This window comes from Mandrillus leucophaeus, unplaced genomic scaffold (assembly GCF_000951045.1).
Source record: "Mandrillus leucophaeus isolate KB7577 unplaced genomic scaffold, Mleu.le_1.0 Scaffold242, whole genome shotgun sequence".
NCBI classification, from domain to species: Eukaryota; Metazoa; Chordata; class Mammalia; order Primates; family Cercopithecidae; genus Mandrillus; species Mandrillus leucophaeus.
The window spans coordinates 3,551,631-3,571,037 of record NW_012102499.1 but is presented as its reverse complement, the minus strand read 5'-3'; the positions used below and the strand labels follow the sequence as shown (position 1 = coordinate 3,571,037).

At 42.1% G+C, this 19,407-nt stretch overlaps 1 protein-coding gene across 11 annotated transcripts in view; it reads right to left on the bottom strand.

The window, feature by feature from the left end:
- Positions 1-19,407, bottom strand: part of TLE1 (transducin-like enhancer of split 1 (E(sp1) homolog, Drosophila)) — a 107,136-nt gene that overhangs the window by 60,033 nt on the left and 27,696 nt on the right. For 8 of the 11 annotated variants that reach the window (XM_011982778.1, XM_011982781.1, XM_011982783.1 and 5 more), the window contains exons 5-6: positions 10,875-10,937; positions 8,808-8,882 (exon numbers count right to left, since the gene is read on the bottom strand). In XM_011982778.1, the coding sequence (XP_011838168.1) occupies positions 8,808-8,882; positions 10,875-10,937 (138 nt within the window). Of the gene's footprint in view, positions 1-8,777; positions 8,883-10,874; positions 10,938-19,407 lie in introns of all 11 variants that reach the window. The other 3 variants (XM_011982776.1, XM_011982777.1, XM_011982785.1) reach the window with 2 other exon arrangements.

The window sequence follows — 19,407 nt, the reverse complement described above, 5'->3', positions numbered from 1 at the left end:
AGAAAGAGAATGAAATCAGTATACCACACATCTGCACTCCATGACCACTGCAGCGCTATTCACAAGAGCCAAGATAATCAAGCAACCCAAATGTCTGTTGATGGATGAACAGATAAAGAAAATGTGGTACATACAAACACAATGGAATACCATTCAGCCTTGAAAAAGAAGAAAATCCTACCACTTGTGACAACATGGGTAAATCTGCAGGACAGTAGGCTAAGCAAAATAGGCAGATTCAGAAAGACAAATAACGCATAATCTCCCTACTACGTGGAATCTAAGAGTACAACTCACAGAAGCAGAGAGTAGAATGGTGGCTGCCTGGAGGGGTAGGGGAAAATGAGGAGAGGTTGGTCAAAGGGTGCAAGGTTTCAGTTACCCAAGATAAAGAAGATCTGGATTTCCAAGGTACAGCACGGAGACTATAGTTAATAATACTGTATTGTATACTTGAAATTTGCTAAAACGGTACTTGGTACTTGGTGGGGTGTTTGTTGTTGTTGTTGTTGTTGTTGTTTTGAGACGGAGTTTCGCTCTTGTTGCCCAGGCTAGAGTGCAGTGGCGCTATCTCGGCTCACCGCAACCTCTGCCTCCTGGGTTCAAGCGATTCTCCTGCCTCAGCCTCCCGAGTAGCTGGGATTACAGGCATGTGCCACCACACCCAGCTAATTTTGTATTTTCAGTAGAGACGGGGTTTCCCCATGTTGGTCAGGCTGGTCTAGAACTCCCAACCTCAGGTGATCCGCCCACCTCAGCCTCCCAAAGTGCTGGGATTATAGGCGTGAGCCACCATGCCTGGCCTGTCTTTATTCTTTCTCCATTTCAGCTAATCCACACAGGCCAACTCCTCCTGCACGACCACTGCCTTGCTCATCCCATTTCCCCGGAAGGCCATTAAGGCTATGACAAGCCATGTGATGGTAAATCCACTACAAAAACTACGCGGGTTTTGGTTGAAAAGATGCTCAACATCATTAGCCATCAGGAAAATGCAAATCAAAAACAGGAGATGCTGCTTCACACCCACTAGGATGCATAGAATAAAAAAGATGGACAGTAAATGGCAGAGATCATATAGAGAAATTGGAATTCTCATACGCTCTTGTGAGAATGCAACATGATGCAGCCGCTTTGGACAATAGTTTGGCTGTTGCTCAAAAAGTGAATAAAGTTACCACAGACCCAGTAATTCTACTCCCAGAGACAAATCCAAGAGAAAACATGCCCACACAAAAACATGTACACAAATGTTCACAGCAGCCTTATTCATAATAGACAATCAGTGGAAATCACCTAAATGTCATCAACTTATGAATGAATAAGCAACTGTGGTATATTGATGAAATGTTAATTGTCAATAAAAAGGACTAAAATACTGGTGCATACTACAACATGGATAAACCTTGGAAACATGAAGAAGCCAGGCATACAACGCTACGTATTATATGATTCCATTCATATGAAATGTCCAGAACAGGCAAATTCATAGAGATGGATAAGCACATTGGTAGTTGCCAGAGGTTAGGGGAGGAGGCATGAAGAATAAATGGTAATGAATATGGAGTTTCTTTATAGGGTGACAAAAACGTCCTAGAAAAATTTTATAGTCATGATGTTGTACAGCAATGTGAATATGCTAAAACCCACTTAAGTATATGCTTTTAAAAAGGTGAATTTGGCCAGGTACAGTGACTCACGCCTGTAATCCCAGCACTTTGGGAGGCTGAGGTGGGTGGATCACCTGAGGTCAGGAGTTCCAGACCAGCCTGGCCAACATGGAGACACCCTGTCTATACTAAAAATACAAAATTAGCTGGGCATGGTGGTGCATGCCTGTAAACCCAGCTACTTGTGAGGGGAGGCTGAGGCAGAAGAATTGCTTGAACCCAGGAGGCAGAGGCTGTGGTGAGCCGAGATCCCAACATTGCACTCCAGCCTGGGAAACAAGAGAGAAACTCCGTCTCAAAAAAAAAAAAAAAAAAAAGATAAATGCTTCAGGGGATAGATACCCTATTCTTTATGATGTGCTTATTAAACACTGTATGCCTGCATCAAAACATCTCCTGTACCTCATAAATATATACAGATAGTATGTACCCACAAAAATTAAAAATTTAAAAATACACGGCTGTAATTCCTATAATGGGGTACTCTATTTTCTATTCTGAAGCTTTTCTCCTCCTTCTGGAAAAAAGAAGAATATATAATGCTTTATTCCAGGGAATCAAGTAAAAATCACAGGAAACTATGTGGGTGGGTTGACAGGCGCAGCAATCACTGCACATGTTTACCTATGTAACAAACCTGCACATCCTGTGCATGTATCCCGAAACTTAAAATTAAATTAAAATTTTTTTTAAAAAAGGAAAGAAATACGTGGGGAAATTAAAAAGTAAATGCTTCAACACTTTTCTAATAACTACAAAGCGTGATGACGATAATCCGGACACTCAGGAAAAGTTCTGCATTTGTCAGGCACCTAGTTGTGCTCTCAGTAAAAACAGACAAACAAACTTAACCAAAGGAGAGATGGGCTGCGAAGACTTCTTTGCAATATTGCTCTTTCCCTGTGGAAATTTAATAAAAGTGCTAGATTGTTGTAATTTAAGTAGAGAGTACGTCACTAAATACAAGTTAGTAGAGCTAGAAGATCCATGTTTGTTGTAGCTATTTAGTCTTCTCTCGGTAGCAGGCTATGCATTATTCTCCTAGGGAGAATTTGTTTTATAAAGAAACTTACGGCTGGGTTATTGACGGCTTTCCAGGGATTAACCGCATACTCATAAGAATAAGAGGCTAACCTCATCCTCTTAAACTTCACACACTACAATCCCATAGATAGCTGACAGCTACAGCCAAAGGAGAAAAATAATCCAACATTTTACTAATCCTTAAACCAATCATCTCATGCAACAGTGGAGAGCCCTTTAGGTCTACAACTCAATCTCTTAGGGATGGACAGGCTCCTTCTACAAATGTTTTAGGAGTTTGAATTCACAGCCATCCCCTACACGAAAACATCTAGCCAGACATCACAAAATACCCTAGACTTATTTTTAATTTTATACTAAGTTGTTTTAAAATATACAGAATCAGGTATTTGCCTATGGAGGAGGAACATAGAAATCTGATCAATAAACAGATTCCCATATAAGCCCCATATGCCTTGACCAAGGTTATGTTCATGAAAAATAAGTCAGACTACATCCAAATAAGTGAGAAAGAAAAATGAGGTTGCCGAAACCCAAATTTCTTTTTTTTTCTCTCTCTCTTGTACATAGGTTATATGTAAACAAACCCAAATTTCTTGATCTCCTAAAGTTCACAGGCATTACCACAGGAAACTGCTCAAATTGTCTTGCACCCAACTGTCAGCTTTGAGGCCACAAATAGAAACCTGTCATTTTGTGGAAGGGAAGGACAATCCCCACTGGTCATCTGGCCATCTCTTCTAACTCTCTTCCTTCCCAACTTTATCAGAATGACTCCTATAACACCTCTCTGTGTCAACAATGGCACTGTCTGCCTTCTTCCTCATGTTAGGTAAGGAAGTCAATGATGTCTTCACATTTTTGCTCTCAATTCTGTCTCCATCTGTTCCCCAAACTTAACTTTTTTCTTGTGGTTTTGAACTTCTAAGTTTGTACATCAAAAGCTAAATGGCCGTCCTTTTTCACTATTGTGTCCCTGTCATTCATGCACAACAACTTAATGGCAGGAGCAGAGCATCTGGCTGGGTCCAATCTCAAACATCCACATCCCTGTAACCACTAAACAAGACAAAGGGGTGAACTGCTGCTTGGCACAACCATCCCCGAGCAGGGCTTGACCAACTGGACCTACGGATCTGCTACAAGCACTTAGGAAAACCAGGCAGACAAAACTGCAGTTCAAGGGGTCAGGATCACATGTTCATTGAAGACTGCCAGCCAGGGTCTTATCCCCACAAAAGCAGGGAAGGTAGAGACGGTATTACCATCCACGGATGGGGGACATTGTAGAGGTTAACTGACTATATGAGGTCATAAAGCTAATAGACGGCAGCTAAGCATCCTCCCCAAGTCCATCTGATCCCAAGGCCCATGCTTTGTCCAAGGCAACACAGTGCAAATATTCTTATGTGGATTACCAAAAACACCATGAAATGGAACAACAGGTGGTTAGAAATAAAACATACAACTGTGCCATTGTTTACTATTAATATTTTTTTAAATGTAATTGACTGATTCTTTTTTAACTTTTCAGTTAAAAAAACCACCATCTTTATGGCCAGGTACGGTGGCCCATACCTGTAATCCCAACACTTTAGGAGGCTGAGGCAGGTGGATCACCTGAGTTTGGGAGTTCAAGACCAGCCTGGCCAACATGGTGAAACCCTGTCTCTACTAAAAATACAAAAATCAGCTGGGCTTGGCGGCGCATGCCTGTAATCCCAGCTACTCGGGAGGCTGAGGCAGAAGAATTGCTTGAACATGGGAGGCAGAGGTTGCAGTGAGCAGAGATCACGCCACTGCACTCCAGCCTGAGTTACAGAGTAAAACTCTGTCTCCAAAAAAACCCCCAACCATCTTTAGCTCTTCTTTCACATGCCAAAAGAAAGAAAGAAAGAAAAAAAAAAGCAACTATCTTTCATTAGGAGAAGGGGAAAAACTGGTAAGAATAATGGAATCCACTGGGGTTCTGGAAACCACCCCCTTACTGTGGAATGTGGGTTACCGGGTATACATAGGTGTCAAAAATCAAGCTGTGCATTTCACTATATTACAATTAGACATCAACTGAAAAAAACAAATCTAGGCCGGGCGCGGTGGCTCAAGCCTGTAATCCCAGCACTTTGGGAGGCTGAGACGGGCAGATCACAAGGTCACGAGATCGAGACCATCCTGGCTAACCCGGTGAAACCCCGTCTCTACTAAAAAATACAGAAAACTAGCCGGGCGAGGTGGCGGGCGCCTGTAGTCCCAGCTACTCGGGAGGCTGAGGCAGGAGAATGGTGTGAACCCGAAAGGCGGAGCTTGCAGCGAGCTGAGATCTGGCCACTGCACTCCACACTCCAGCCTGGGTGACAGAGTGAGACTCCGTCAAAAAAAAAAAAAAAAAATCTATGTGTGTACAGATATGTATCTCTCTATATTATCCCTCGATTATCTGTGATGTTAAGAGAACACTAAATATTTGAAATCCCAATCCCAACTGAAATCAATTATTCAGTACCTATCAGAGCAGGTAGAAGAGAGCTTTTAGTTGCAAACTCCCCAAATAACAAAGTGGAGAAGTGGTCTTGAAGAGTCTTTCTATCAATTCTTCCTGCATTCAGGCAGCCATTAGCCATTCCACAAATAAGATGTTACAACGTTTAATAACCAATTTTGTTTTGACCATTCTTAGTAGAAATTTTAAAAAACAAACAAAAATGTTGCTTATGGTTTAACAACGATCCTGATCTAAAAACTCAAGGTCTCAAATAAGTAAGTTCCCTTCTCACAATGCGACTTGTTTGCTAAGGCCTAAGTGAGCTATGTGTCAAACCAAATAAACCTCGTACAAATTTTGTACACCTTTGCACAATAAATTAGCCTTTTCATTGTGACAAGACTACAACACATTTAATAGCAAAAGAATTGGTAAGAAGCAAAATTCAAAAAGTAGGACCGTAGTTATTATTCTGCCAGTCACCAGATTTGCTGTCAAAGCTGTTTAAAAAAAGGTCTACAGAAATATTTCAATAGTCTCTCCAGTATCAAATATCTAAGAAGCTTATTTTTCTTAAATACCGATACTCTATGTAAGTTGAAGGCAGGTGCTACGGTGAGAAAGAATTAAAATTCAGTATTTTCTGCCAGACAGGAGACCTACAATTTCTATGCTGGTGAGAAATGGGGACTCTGCTAATTCCCTCAACAAGCACAGACAAAATATAACCTCTCTCTGCCTCCTCAAAGAGCACCCGCAGGACCAAGACACACCTCGAACTAACCTAGAAGGTGGATGTCCTTGAGAAGATTTACTTTTTCCAGGTTTGATAAGAAGAAATATCTTTAGCCCTGTCAAGCAAGCAGTCAAGCTCCTTGATTGTACCTTAAAGGGAATGAGAATGTTTCGGCTCATTTGCATTTTAAAGGGTACTCTTTCATGATCTTTCACACTTGTAATAGATGTCTAAACCGTTAAATTACTATTTCTTTTCTTAGCCTGAAAGTGGATGCAGACTAAGAGCGTGGCCTCTCCCATTGTTCTTTACCCTAAGTCGGCCCCTGAACAATACTGACAGCTGCTATCAAACCAGGCTGCATTTACTCTGTGCAGCTGCTGCTTGTAGGAACAGACAGTCTCCCGGTACCTCCTCCCCTCTGGGGAGACAGGTTGACACACTGCATGTTCAATGAAGGGGTGCAAAGGTCCACTGAATTGTCAACCCAATTTTATGCTACTTCGATTTTCCAGGACGCACACAATTCCTTTCAAGCAAAAATCAAGCATATGCCACAGCATGAAACTTAAGGTGTGGGATAATTATTGATCACTACAAACTTGAAAAGAGCCTTCTGACATAAATTCATATACTAATCCAAAAATTACAATGATAAAAACCGCACACGCCAGTATGCCCAAGACACGCAATGGGTGTTAAGTCTCGTTTGCATTGCGCCTGATTCACCACTTTGGTTTATTGTTGCCAAGGCACCCAGAGCTAACCTGCCTTTATAATAACCTCCACAACATTTTTCCTGGACTAAAGCCATTTGTAAAATTAGAAATTCATTTGCCCTTCGAAAAAGATCTGCTATTTTTATTCTCCGATTCAGCTCAAACTGGGTATTACCTATGAACATCTGGTTAATACGATTTCCTCCTTCCTAAAGTGTAGGTGCGAAGGAGATTCACGAGAGCTGGGCGGTGCCTTTGAGAATGTAAACATCAGAGTTTTACCATCAAGAAATTATATGTCGAAATTTAGAGTCTATCAGAAAACAAACATGTTCCACAAAGTTTAACTGGGTACTTGAGAACTGCTTTGCATATGTTTTCCTTTAATCAAAACAGGCTTTTCCATCCTCATTCATTTGGGTGAAAAAATTCTGTGCTTGAGCTACAAGTACAATTCACTATTAGTCTTTGCTAATCAAACACAGTACATGCGAAAGTACCAGTGAATATTTGATTTGATCTCTGAAATAAAGCAATTCATTACACAAGAAAAGGGTACAGAAGGCAGCAGACAAATGCAGATGTAATTGTGTTTTTTGTTGAATGTGATTAGAGAGCCCACTAAGTAACAGTCAAAAATGTGATACTGAAGGAGGGGGAAGGCAGTGCCTGGATCTGGGGGGAAAAGGAGGGAGAATTGTTTATGCAGAGCTAAGCTGTCAAGTGTAATAAAGCAGCTTGAATAAAATTTAAGCTGAAAATCCACTGAAGCTCCCCATTTCAGGGAGGAAAAAGCTATTAAAAGGAAATGAAGGTCACCCTCCTAGTTTATTTCACCTAATTGACTGCCAATAGCTTACCACAGACAACCCAACTGCAGATCTGCAATTGAGAAACTGATGAAAGGAGAGTTTTCAAGCTGAGGCTCGTTCTTTAATCCTCCTTGGCTCTTATGTTTTTTCTCCATCTCCAGTTGGGATGTAATTTTAAGCTCTGATGGATTAACTGGTTCCATTGTCTGTGGCCGTCATTGGACTATGGCACTCTTAATCCGTACAGCAGCATGTCTAATTATCATTACAAAGTGTCTGAGGGAACTATAAAGACCAGCAGGGCATCATCTCACAAGCAATTAACATAAATTGATAAATGAGTGATTTGAATCTGCTCAAGGCACTCACATATGAATAAAATCAGAAAGGATGGTCTCTTGTTTCAGCTCCTTCTTTGGCTTAGTCTGGAAGGGGAAGAACACATGAGAACCGTCCCAGGTCCTGCAGTGGGGGGCAGGGGATGAACTCATGCAGGGGATGGAATGCACGGTTCACCAGATTCATTAATGCAGAGCAAATGACTTGTGATTGACAACCAGTGGCCAGCACGGAGCACTAACTGAACTCAACAGAGGAGAGCAGAACCCGGGTGAAAGGCCAGGGAGCACTAGGGCAAACAATTAACACTTCTTCCACAGCAAGAGAGAGCTCTTTTCATTGGTTTGTCACTTAAAAATTCATGAAAGAGGCGCAAGAAAGAACAAGAGCCAACAGTTATGTAGGTTCGAATACCCCAGAAAGCAAAAGGCAAAAAGCAAGGATAACTAAATGAAACGATAATTCAGAGACCCATTTTGACCTCACTGTGATCTCACATTGTAAGAGAGAAGTGAGGAAAGTATTTAAAATTCTAACCTAAAGCTTTTACTAGACTAATGAAGCAAGGGTGGTTTAGGTGTCACAGGATGAACTACATTTATTTTACCACTTAAAAGTAGATTTAAGGACGGGCAAGGGGGTGCCTGCCCTCGGACCCAGCTACTCAGGAGGCTAAGGCAGGAGGATCACTTGAGTTCCAGGCCAGACTAGACAAAATATCAAGACCCCAGTCTGTTTAAAAAGAATGTTTTTAATTAATAGATTTATTTTTTGTCCCCTCCTAAAATGTTTCTCCTGTCATCTTCCTTATGCTAAGCCCTCTTCCTCCATATACCTTAGCACACCCCAAGTCTCTTCCTCCCACCCTTATCAAATAGGTTAAGCTACACAAATACACACACACACACACACACACACACACATATATATATAAAGCCATCAAATTAATAAGAAATGAAAGCTGGTTATACACACTGTAGGAGGTAGACCTGGTAGGCCACGTACCCCGATGATGGCATTCAACTCTGCCATGGTCACCTGTTTGGCACGTTCGACAGCCTGGGCCACCTGTTGTTGATGCTTTGAAAACAAGGAGAAGAAAGGGCATTAGCAACAGCCAAGAACTTCATTGTATATTCTAACAACAAAAAGTCAAATGCTGTGCGCAATGCAGGCTGAAGTAGAGGGGTTTAAACGCGGAATTTCTCAACCACACGTTATTTTCAGAGAACACAGGGAAAAACTGAGAATGGCAGTGCCCTTTATTTCTAAACAACACCAGTCACTACTTCTGGCTGCAAATTTTGGCTTGGAATGGTAGAAAACAAAAAAGGACATAAAGAATGATAACATAGGACCTTAAAAAATAAATAGAACAGAATTTGGAAGATCGTCCTTCTTCACAGAAGAGGTTCACCATGATAAGTTTGGCCATAAGTTTACAGCAATTTTAAAATATTCATTTTACAGCCAGGCGCAGTGGCTCATGCCTGTAATCCCAGCACTTTGGGACGCCAAGACGGGGTGAGCCCAGGAGTTCAAGACCAGCGTGGGCAACATGGTGAAACCTCTATTTTTAAAATAAACAAATAAAATACCCATTTTAATACCTAAAACTTTAACATTAAATCTGTTGATCACTTATCTATCAATCAATCTTGACCCCCCCAGTCATTTTCGGAAACTCCTGGAATTCCTCTCACTCTTTTACAGCCTTTTGATTCTTCACCCTCCACAAGGCAAAGGAAGGACTCCAGCCTCAGTTCAGAGATGGAAACTCACCCCACACCTCCCAACTCCCAACTCCACCCACAAATAAAAACAAAGCCATACATTTACTTTGGGAGGCATGAGAATGTAACATAGAGCCCTGGATCACTGAAGTCTAACAACTACTAATACATTCAGACGGCAGACAAATCTACTGTCATGTCAGACAGACAAAGGTTATACTGGAAGAGGCTGTTACAACAATAACGAGATGGTGACCATCCAGCATGGAGCAACAGATGCCAACCAGGATACCCAGTATTCCAACTCCCGGGCCAATAAGCTTTCCACCCTGTGTGAAGACACATTCATCCCATGCACACTTAGAACACATTACAGCATTTACTAGCTTATATCCAAAAGGAAGGTAAACTTTTCAAGGCAAAGCTAAAATACAATAGTCCTGAGTCAATTTCACAGATTACTCATAAGAGATTTCCCCCCTCAAAGAATGTTAAGATTAAACTTCTATGACTTTGTAACTAAACAAAATAGCTTACACATGCATATGACTCAGTAAGTTAATGTATTTTGGACTATTATCATCCGCCCCTTCAAGGACAGTATTAAGACAACTGCCTTGATACGTAAGTACAAAAGAACTACCTGCTTCCCTAGTAAAGTCTACCTTGATGGAACCATTTTTAAAAGTCAGTATGAGAACAGCTTTCTATTTAAAAGATAAAAAGGACACCTGAATTTTCAGTAGCTCTCAAGTTTATGCTACTTAAAGAAAGCAAAACCGGCCAGGCGCGGTGGCTCACGCCTATAATCCCAGCACTTTGGGAGGCCGAGACGGGCGGATCACGAGATCAGGAGATCGAGACCATCCTGGCTAACATGGGGAAACCCCATCTCTACTAAAAATACAAAAAACTAGCCGGGTGAGGTGGTGGGCGCCTGTAGTCCCAGCTACTCGGGAGGCTGAGGCAGGAGAATGGCATGAACCCGGGGGGCGGAGCTTGCAGTGAGCTGAGATCTGGCCACTGCACTCCAGCCTGGGCGACAGGGCGAGACTCCGTCTCAGAAAAAAAAAAAAGAAAGCAAAACTATACATTGGATAGTCATTTTGCAGTTTTCCAGAGGAAAAAAAAAATTAATTTGGAGGTTGAGCTATTGTCACCATTTCCACAGTGTGCCCTCAGATGTGCTGGATAGACTAGCAGGGGGTTTACACACTTCAGCTGTAACAGATGTTCTTCACACTTGTTCCTTGTGATAAAATTAACATCTTAAAACTAGCTAATTTGCAAACAGAGAAGCAACATAATTGCACTTTAACAGCTGAACAGTTTTACTTACTTCCTGAGACAGAAATGGGATGACTTGTGCACAAATCGTATTCAATCTCTTGGCGATTTCAGTCTATAAAGACAAAGCCATACAAATGTTTAGAATACTTCACAATCAGTTTAGAAAGGTAAAACTTCATACCTCTAACACTTTAGTCCTCCTCTCCCTCCCTTGCTCTGGAAAGGTGCATAAAAAGGTTTCCCCAGGTTATGTTACTAATACTTATCTTGAGATAAACAGTAGATATTAATCCCACTTGCAAAGTAAGCCACAACTGCACACTTTATTGGTCGCATAATAAGAGATAATGAGTAGTTTAATTTAATTGGAAAATCTAGGCGGTTTAAGGCTACATGATCATTTAATATGGTGACTATATATATATATATATATATTTTTTTTTTTTTTTTGAGACGGAGTCTCACTCTGTCGCCCAGGCTGGAGTGCAGTAGTGTGATCTCGGCTCAATGCAAGCTCTGCCTCCTGGGTTACGCCATTCTCCTGCCTCAGCCTCCTGAGTAGCTGGGACTACAGGCGCCCACCACCACGCCTGGCTAATTTTTTGCATGTTTAGTAGAGACGGGGTTTCACCATATTAGCCAGGATGGTCTTGATCTCCTGACCTCATGATCTGCCTGCCTCGGCCTCCCAACGTGCTGGGATTACAGGCATGAGCCACTGAGCCTGGCCAAGTGTACTTTTTCAGTGACGGCACACCATGACACATTTATGTCATTATTGCAAGTTCATTCAAGCTGGTGTCAGAAGCCACGGCAGCCAGCAGTCCAGCTTTCAAAGACAAGGCCTAAGGTGACAGAGCAGAAGAAAGATCTGCTGACCTCTTTACCACTTGTCCCAGCTCATGTACAATTGAAACAGGATTTTATTGTTCACAGGTTTCCCTCAAACTTTCAACAAACCAAGAAAACATGACTAAAAACATTCCATTCTAGAGGGTGATGGTCAAGTCATGATATCCCGGGTGTTCTCAAAGTTTCGCCACAGTTCAGTGTCAAACTCAAAGACTTCACCGACAGGGCCCAGGGGTCAGCTAAACAAAAAGGTGTCCTCAGTGTCTACAGCACAGGCTGGTTTAAAGAAGGCAGGAAAGGCCGGGTGCGGTGGCTCACGCCTGTAATCACAGCACTTTCAGAGGCCAAGGCAGGTGGATTACAAGGTCAGGAGTTCAAGACCAGCCTGGCCAAGACGGTGAAACCCCATCTCTACTAAAAATACAAAAATTAGCCGGGCACGATGGCGGGCACCTGTAATCCCAGCTACTCGGGAGGCTGCGGTAGAGAACTGCTTGAACCCAGGAGGTGCAGGCTGCAGTAAGCTGAGATCACGCCACTGCACTCCAGCTTATGCAAGAGGGAGACTCCGTCTCAAAAAATATAAAAGTAAAGAAGGCTGGAAAAGCCTTTGCTCCGCTCCACATCCACAGCAGTCCCTCTGCTACAAGGGACAAAAACTGGCAAGAGAGGGAACAGAGGGTACTCTACTTCTAGCCCGGGGAGGATCCACCTGCAGCACCTCCAACACCCTACAGCAATGCAAAGCAGTTCTGCTTTCCTCTCTCTGGGAAGAACCAGTTCTGCTTTTTTAAAAAAGACAAAAAAAAAAAAGTCATTTGTAAAGAGGCCCATCCTTGACCTTACTTATTTCATCATTTTGTCAATGTTTACTAAATGCCACCTATATTACTGAATTAAGCAATGAAAAGGATCACAAGAAAAAAATTTAAAAGCACACAGTCCATGACGTTGAGAAATAGAGAACGGAAAAAGACAAAGTAGAAACCCCAGGAACAAAGTTGAGCCTGCAGTGAGCTGAGATCGTGCCACTGTACTTCCAGCCCAGGCGACACAGCAAGACCCTGTCTCAAAAAAAAAAAAAAAAGGAAACAAAATCCCAGGAACTTTACAATCAAGCGTATAAAAAACAGCAGCCGTGTATCTTCTAAGATGATCTGAATTAACTCAAAGTCTTTGGTTTTATAAGATTGGATTTAGGCTGAGCCAACCCAATTCTACCTGACCACCAATGAGACAAGGTTACAGACAGACCATGCCTTGGACAAAATGTACTAGGAGGGGAAATGACTGGTAAAGAGAGGAAGCCCATGCATGACCTTGCTTTAGAGAGCGAGGCAGATATATGCAAAAAGGGTGCAGCTGTACCAGGTACAAAAACAGAACTGGGTCAGCCCCACCCAGTTCATTTGATCACAGCCACCCACTCAAGCTACCTCAAGGTCATGGCTCTCCTCGAAAGCATGGGCAAAGCTTTCCTCTCCTTTGCAACAGGGTTCTGCACTCATGTAAAGGAGTAGAGATGCCTTTAGCGGGTATCCTACATAGGTCCTTGCTCCCAACTCCCTACCTACCACATATTCCTGCAACATTCTGTACGTTCCCCTTCTTGGAAATTCACACTTAAAGGTTTCCAATTTTAAAAATGATATATGCTCACTTTGAACTCATACACATGCACACAGATGTATATACAGAAATATAAAAGAAAGTCAAAATAACCCTGAGTTCATCATCCAAGGATAAGCATGGGTAAGATATTGATGATTTTAGGGTACCATTATTCCAGGTTCTCACTTATGTGCACAGAAACCCACAGTGAGAGACACATTTTAATACCAGGGGTTTCCGTTATATACCCTGCCTGTCTATAATTTGTTACTCAAACATGTGTCATGGACATCATCCCAGTCAATTTAGATTAACAAGTACCTTGAAATATTCCACCATACATGCATAAAGATGTTTAAGTACTATTGACACCAGGGAATATTTGTTTCATTTAATTTTGCACAATTAACGACTCTGTGTCAAATAACCCTCCACACAGATCTCTAAAAGGAATCCCTAGATGTGAAACTGCTGGGTCAAAGTGTATGCATATTTTAAGTTGCAATGCATGCTGCCAAACTGCCCAGCAGAAAAGCTGTACCAGGCCGGGCACGGTGGCTCACGCCTGTAATCCCAGCACTTTGGGAGGCCGAGACGGGTGGATCACAAGGTCAGGAGATCAAGATCATCCTGGCTAACACGGTGAAACCCTGTCTCTATTAAAAATACAAAAAAATTAGCCGGGCTTGGTGGTGGGCACCTGTAATCCCAGCTACTCGGGAGGCTGCGGTAGAGAACTGCTTGAACCCAGGAGGTGCAGGCTGCAGTAAGCTGAGATCACGCCACTGCACTCCAGCTTATGCAAGAGGGAGACTCCGTCTCAAAAAATATAAAAGTAAAGAAGGCTGGAAAAGCCTTTGCTCCGCTCCACATCCACAGCAGTCCCTCTGCTACAAGGGACAAAAACTGGCAAGAGAGGGAACAGAGGGTACTCTACTTCTAGCCCGGGGAGGATCCACCTGCAGCACCTCCAACACCCTACAGCAATGCAAAGCAGTTCTGCTTTCCTCTCTCTGGGAAGAACCAGTTCTGCTTTTTTAAAAAAGACAAAAAAAAAAAAGTCATTTGTAAAGAGGCCCATCCTTGACCTTACTTATTTCATCATTTTGTCAATGTTTACTAAATGCCACCTATATTACTGAATTAAGCAATGAAAAGGATCACAAGAAAAAAATTTAAAAGCACACAGTCCATGACCTTGAGAAATAGAGAACGGAAAAAGACAAAGTAGAAACCCCAGGAACAAAGTTGAGCCTGCAGTGAGCTGAGATCGTGCCACTGTACTTCCAGCCCAGGCGACACAGCAAGACCCTGTCTCAAAAAAAAAAAAAAAAAGGAAACAAAATCCCAGGAACTTTACAATCAAGCGTATAAAAAACAGCAGCCGTGTATCTTCTAAGATGATCTGAATTAACTCAAAGTCTTTGGTTTTATAAGATTGGATTTAGGCTGAGCCAACCCAATTCTACCTGACCACCAATGAGACAAGGTTACAGACAGACCATGCCTTGGACAAAATGTACTAGGAGGGGAAATGACTGGTAAAGAGAGGAAGCCCATGCATGACCTTGCTTTAGAGAGCGAGGCAGATATATGCAAAAAGGGTGCAGCTGTACCAGGTACAAAAACAGAACTGGGTCAGCCCCACCCAGTTCATTTGATCACAGCCACCCACTCAAGCTACCTCAAGGTCATGGCTCTCCTCGAAAGCATGGGCAAAGCTTTCCTCTCCTTTGCAACAGGGTTCTGCACTCATGTAAAGGAGTAGAGATGCCTTTAGCGGGTATCCTACATAGGTCCTTGCTCCCAACTCCCTACCTACCACATATTCCTGCAACATTCTGTACGTTCCCCTTCTTGGAAATTCACACTTAAAGGTTTCCAATTTTAAAAATGATATATGCTCACTTTGAACTCATACACATGCACACAGATGTATATACAGAAATATAAAAGAAAGTCAAAATAACCCTGAGTTCATCATCCAAGGATAAGCATGGGTAAGATATTGATGATTTTAGGGTACCATTATTCCAGGTTCTCACTTATGTGCACAGAAACCCACAGTGAGAGACACATTTTAATACCAGGGGTTTCCGTTATATACCCTGCCTGTCTATAATTTGTTACTCAAACATGTGTCATGGACATCATCCCAGTCAATTTAGATTAACAAGTACCTTGAAATATTCCACCATACATGCATAAAGATGTTTAAGTACTATTGACACCAGGGAATATTTGTTTCATTTAATTTTGCACAATTAACGACTCTGTGTCAAATAACCCTCCACACAGATCTCTAAAAGGAATCCCTAGATGTGAAACTGCTGGGTCAAAGTGTATGCATATTTTAAGTTGCAATGCATGCTGCCAAACTGCCCAGCAGAAAAGCTGTACCAGGCCGGGCACGGTGGCTCACGCCTGTAATCCCAGCACTTTGGGAGGCCGAGACGGGTGGATCACAAGGTCAGGAGATCAAGATCATCCTGGCTAACACGGTGAAACCCTGTCTCTATTAAAAATACAAAAAAATTAGCCGGGCTTGGTGGTGGGCGCCTGTAGTCCCAGCTACTCGGGAGGCTGAGGCATGAGAATGGTGTGAACCCAGGAGGCAGAGCTTGCAGTGAGCCGAGATTGCGCCACTGCACTCCAGTCTGGGAGTCACAGTGAGACTCCGTCTCAAAAAAAAAAAAAAGAAAAGCTGTACCAATTATTGCAAGTTCAGGAGGGTGCCTGCTCTCCCACCCAGTGTCAATATTGGGTTTTGTTGACCTTTCTTTAATCTTCATCCATCTAATGGATTAAAAAATGACCTCATTTTTATTTGCATTACTTGAATTCTTCCTCTAGTTAAACATCTTTTCATGTATTTATTGGTCCACTCTATGTTTCCCTTCTCCATTCTTCCATTGTTGTTTAATCATTTTTGTCTTTTGGTGGTGTTTCCTCGCATGAGACAAATATTAACCCTTTATCAGAGTTTGCTCAGCTTGCCACTTGTCTTTCAACCTTGCTTGATACGAATGTTTTGCTGTATAGAACTTTAAGTCTTTATGTTGTCAAACAAAAGCATTTTCTTCCTATGCTCCTGGCCTTTAGGTGAAGATTAAAACACACCAATATCATAAAAGCCATTCTTACTTTTCTTCTAGTGTGCTATGGCTGCATTTTTATACTTAACTATTTGATTTAGCTGGAATTTATTTTGGTTTAAGAAAAGATGCCCTCATCTTTATGATAACAACTATGTGTTACTACCTAGAATGGCGTCAAAGTAGACTTGAACATCGTCAGAGGACAGTTAAGATCGAGTCTGAATGAAATGAACTTGTAAACCTTTAATAATATTAAAGTTATCAAAAATAAAATAAAGAAAAGAAATACATACGAAAGCAAAGGCAATGATACAGTGGTCTCTCGCTATCAGTGGGGGATTGGTTCAGAATCCTCCATGGAAACCAAAATTCAAGGATGCTTAAGTCCTTTCTATAAAATGGCATAGTATTTGCATATAAGCTATGCACATCTACCCATATACTTCATATCATCTCCAGATTACTTACCTAATACAGTGTAAATCCTAGGTAAATGGTTGTTGTATTATTTAGGAAATGACAAAAAAGTCTGTACATGTTCACTACAGACGTAATTTTTTTCTTTTTTTTTTTTTTGAGACACAGTCTCGCTCTGTCGCCTAGGCTGGAGTGCAGTGGCACAATCTCAGCTCATTGCAACCTCCACCTCCCGGGTTCTAAGGAACTCTCCTGCCTCAGCCTCCCAAGTAGCTGGAATTACAGGCACATGCCACCACACCCGGCTAATTTTTTGTATTTTTAGTAAAGACGGGGTTTCACCATGTTGAGCAGGCTGATTTTAAACTCCTGATCTCAAGGGATTCACCTGCCTCGGCCTCCCAAAGTGCTAGGATTTATAATCCTAGCATGAGCCACTGTGCCCGGCCGACGCAATGTTTTAAAAAAATATATATTTTCAAACCATAGTTAGTTGAATTCACAGACGCGGAACCCACAGATACAAAGGGCCGACTGTACTATGTAAGTTGGGTTAGACTGGATAAGCCTGAAACAGGAGGAAGAAAAGTTAGAAATCAAAGCTCAACCTGATGAAAAACATCAAAAGCCATACCATATGTTCTGGAAATTCTACATAAATAGTCTGGAGAAGAAGCAAATAGGAGCAATAAAGGAGAGTGTTACCCAAGACTTCCCCTCCGTCTGCCAGGTCTCTAAACCCTGATCTTAAAACTATCCTGAGGAGCCAGCTTGACTTTTGAGTCAGAAAATCTAAATCCAAGTCTTGGACTGTTCTACTAACAAGCTGGTTTACCCCAGAAAATGCGCTGACGTCCTCTGAAATACCCTGGCTCCTCCACCTGCACAACCTACCTCCTGGCAGGTGAGGGTACAGAGCTTACCTGATAATGCTCTGTGAGTCCTAAAACATCACTAGCTCCCCAAGAGGCTTCATGAACATCTTCCCTTCAAATAATCTGGATTGCAGTAGCATAAAAACTGGCAATAATTCTTGGTATTATCTCTTGCTTCAACAAAAGAGTATTCTGGTAAGATTCTTAATTTAGCACAAATTAACAAGTCTCGTAGTGACTTTATTTTAATGTATTTACTTACTTATTTTAGATGGAGTCTTGCTCTGTCACCAGGCTGGAATGCAGTGGAGCCATCTCGGCTCACTGAAACCTCCGACTCCCTGGTTCAAGCAATTCTCCTGCCTCAGTCTCCCAAGTAGCTGGGATGACAGGCACGTGCCACCACGCCCGGCTAATTTTTCTGTTTTTAGTAGAGATGGCGTTTCACCATGTTGGTCAGGATGGTCTCGATCTCCTGACCTTGTGATCCGCCCGCCTCAGCCTCCCAAAGTGGTGAGATTACAGTCGTGAGCCACCGCGCCCGGCCTCTCGTGACTCCTACCCATGCTTCTATTACTGATCGGAGTGTGCCGGCAGATTAACCTGGGTATTTGACCATGCTGCCTTCCACTTCTTGCAAAGGCTAGACAGCTCCAGTGAAAAACTGAGGGCTAACTGTATTTCCCACCTAGAAATCATTTTCCTACCCAATGATGAAGACTTATTTGGTACCTGCTAAGTCATAATGCTTATAAACTTTCCCTGTGCCTAGATTTTTGATACTGTATAAGGCAACAACAATAAATCTGCATTCAAGAGCTATCCACAAACCAAATCTGCATGAAACCCTCCACCCAGAAATGTTCGCAGCAGGATGAAGGCTCCAGCAACAAGCCTTTCTTCACGGATGGCCACCGCCTACTGAGGCAGCAGGAAGCAGGAGTCCAAATTACCTGTCTACAACAATCTCTCATTCTCCTTACCCATGCCAGCTCTCCTCACTGATTTGCATATGGTAATACATTTAGCCCTCAGCATCTAAAAATTGGTTTTTAGATGATGGCAATCTACCTGGCAAACTACTACGTAAGGTGTTCTATGTTAAGTCACTTAAACCACTGGGTCCCTCCCAGGTCTCTTACTTAACAGGATTACCACCACTCTGCTTCAGAGTTTCATCAAAATTGAGTGAGCTGATGAGCTGGTATGTAAGCTAAAGTATACTATTCCACAGTGCTATACAAATATGAGAGCTCTTCCCAATCCTTCAAGGCCCGCCTCAAATTCACTGAGAAGCTGCCTCTCCCCCATAACACCAATAAACACACTCTTCTCTAGGTCCTTCAAGATCCTCCACAGCACTTACTGTCATTTGGTAAACTAAACCTGTGTGCTTAAAAATCACCGTGTCATACAAAGAAAGCTTCCATACAGTTTCTTAACGGCTTTCTACATAAAAGCCTTCTCAACACAACAAGATGGGAAGCATTAGGAGAACACGACTCCTACTAAATACTGTGACACATTTCGTCACTGTATCTCCCCTACTAAAACTGATGTAAGGGTACATATTTAATATACTTTCAGAGTCATGCCTCAATGAACTAAAACTTAAATCTCCATGCACCCCTAAATTCAATGGCCAAGGTGCACCCACATAAACAATTACTAAACAGTACTAGAGAAAGGCTGTTCACAAAAAAATAAAAACAAAATCATATGTTGGTAA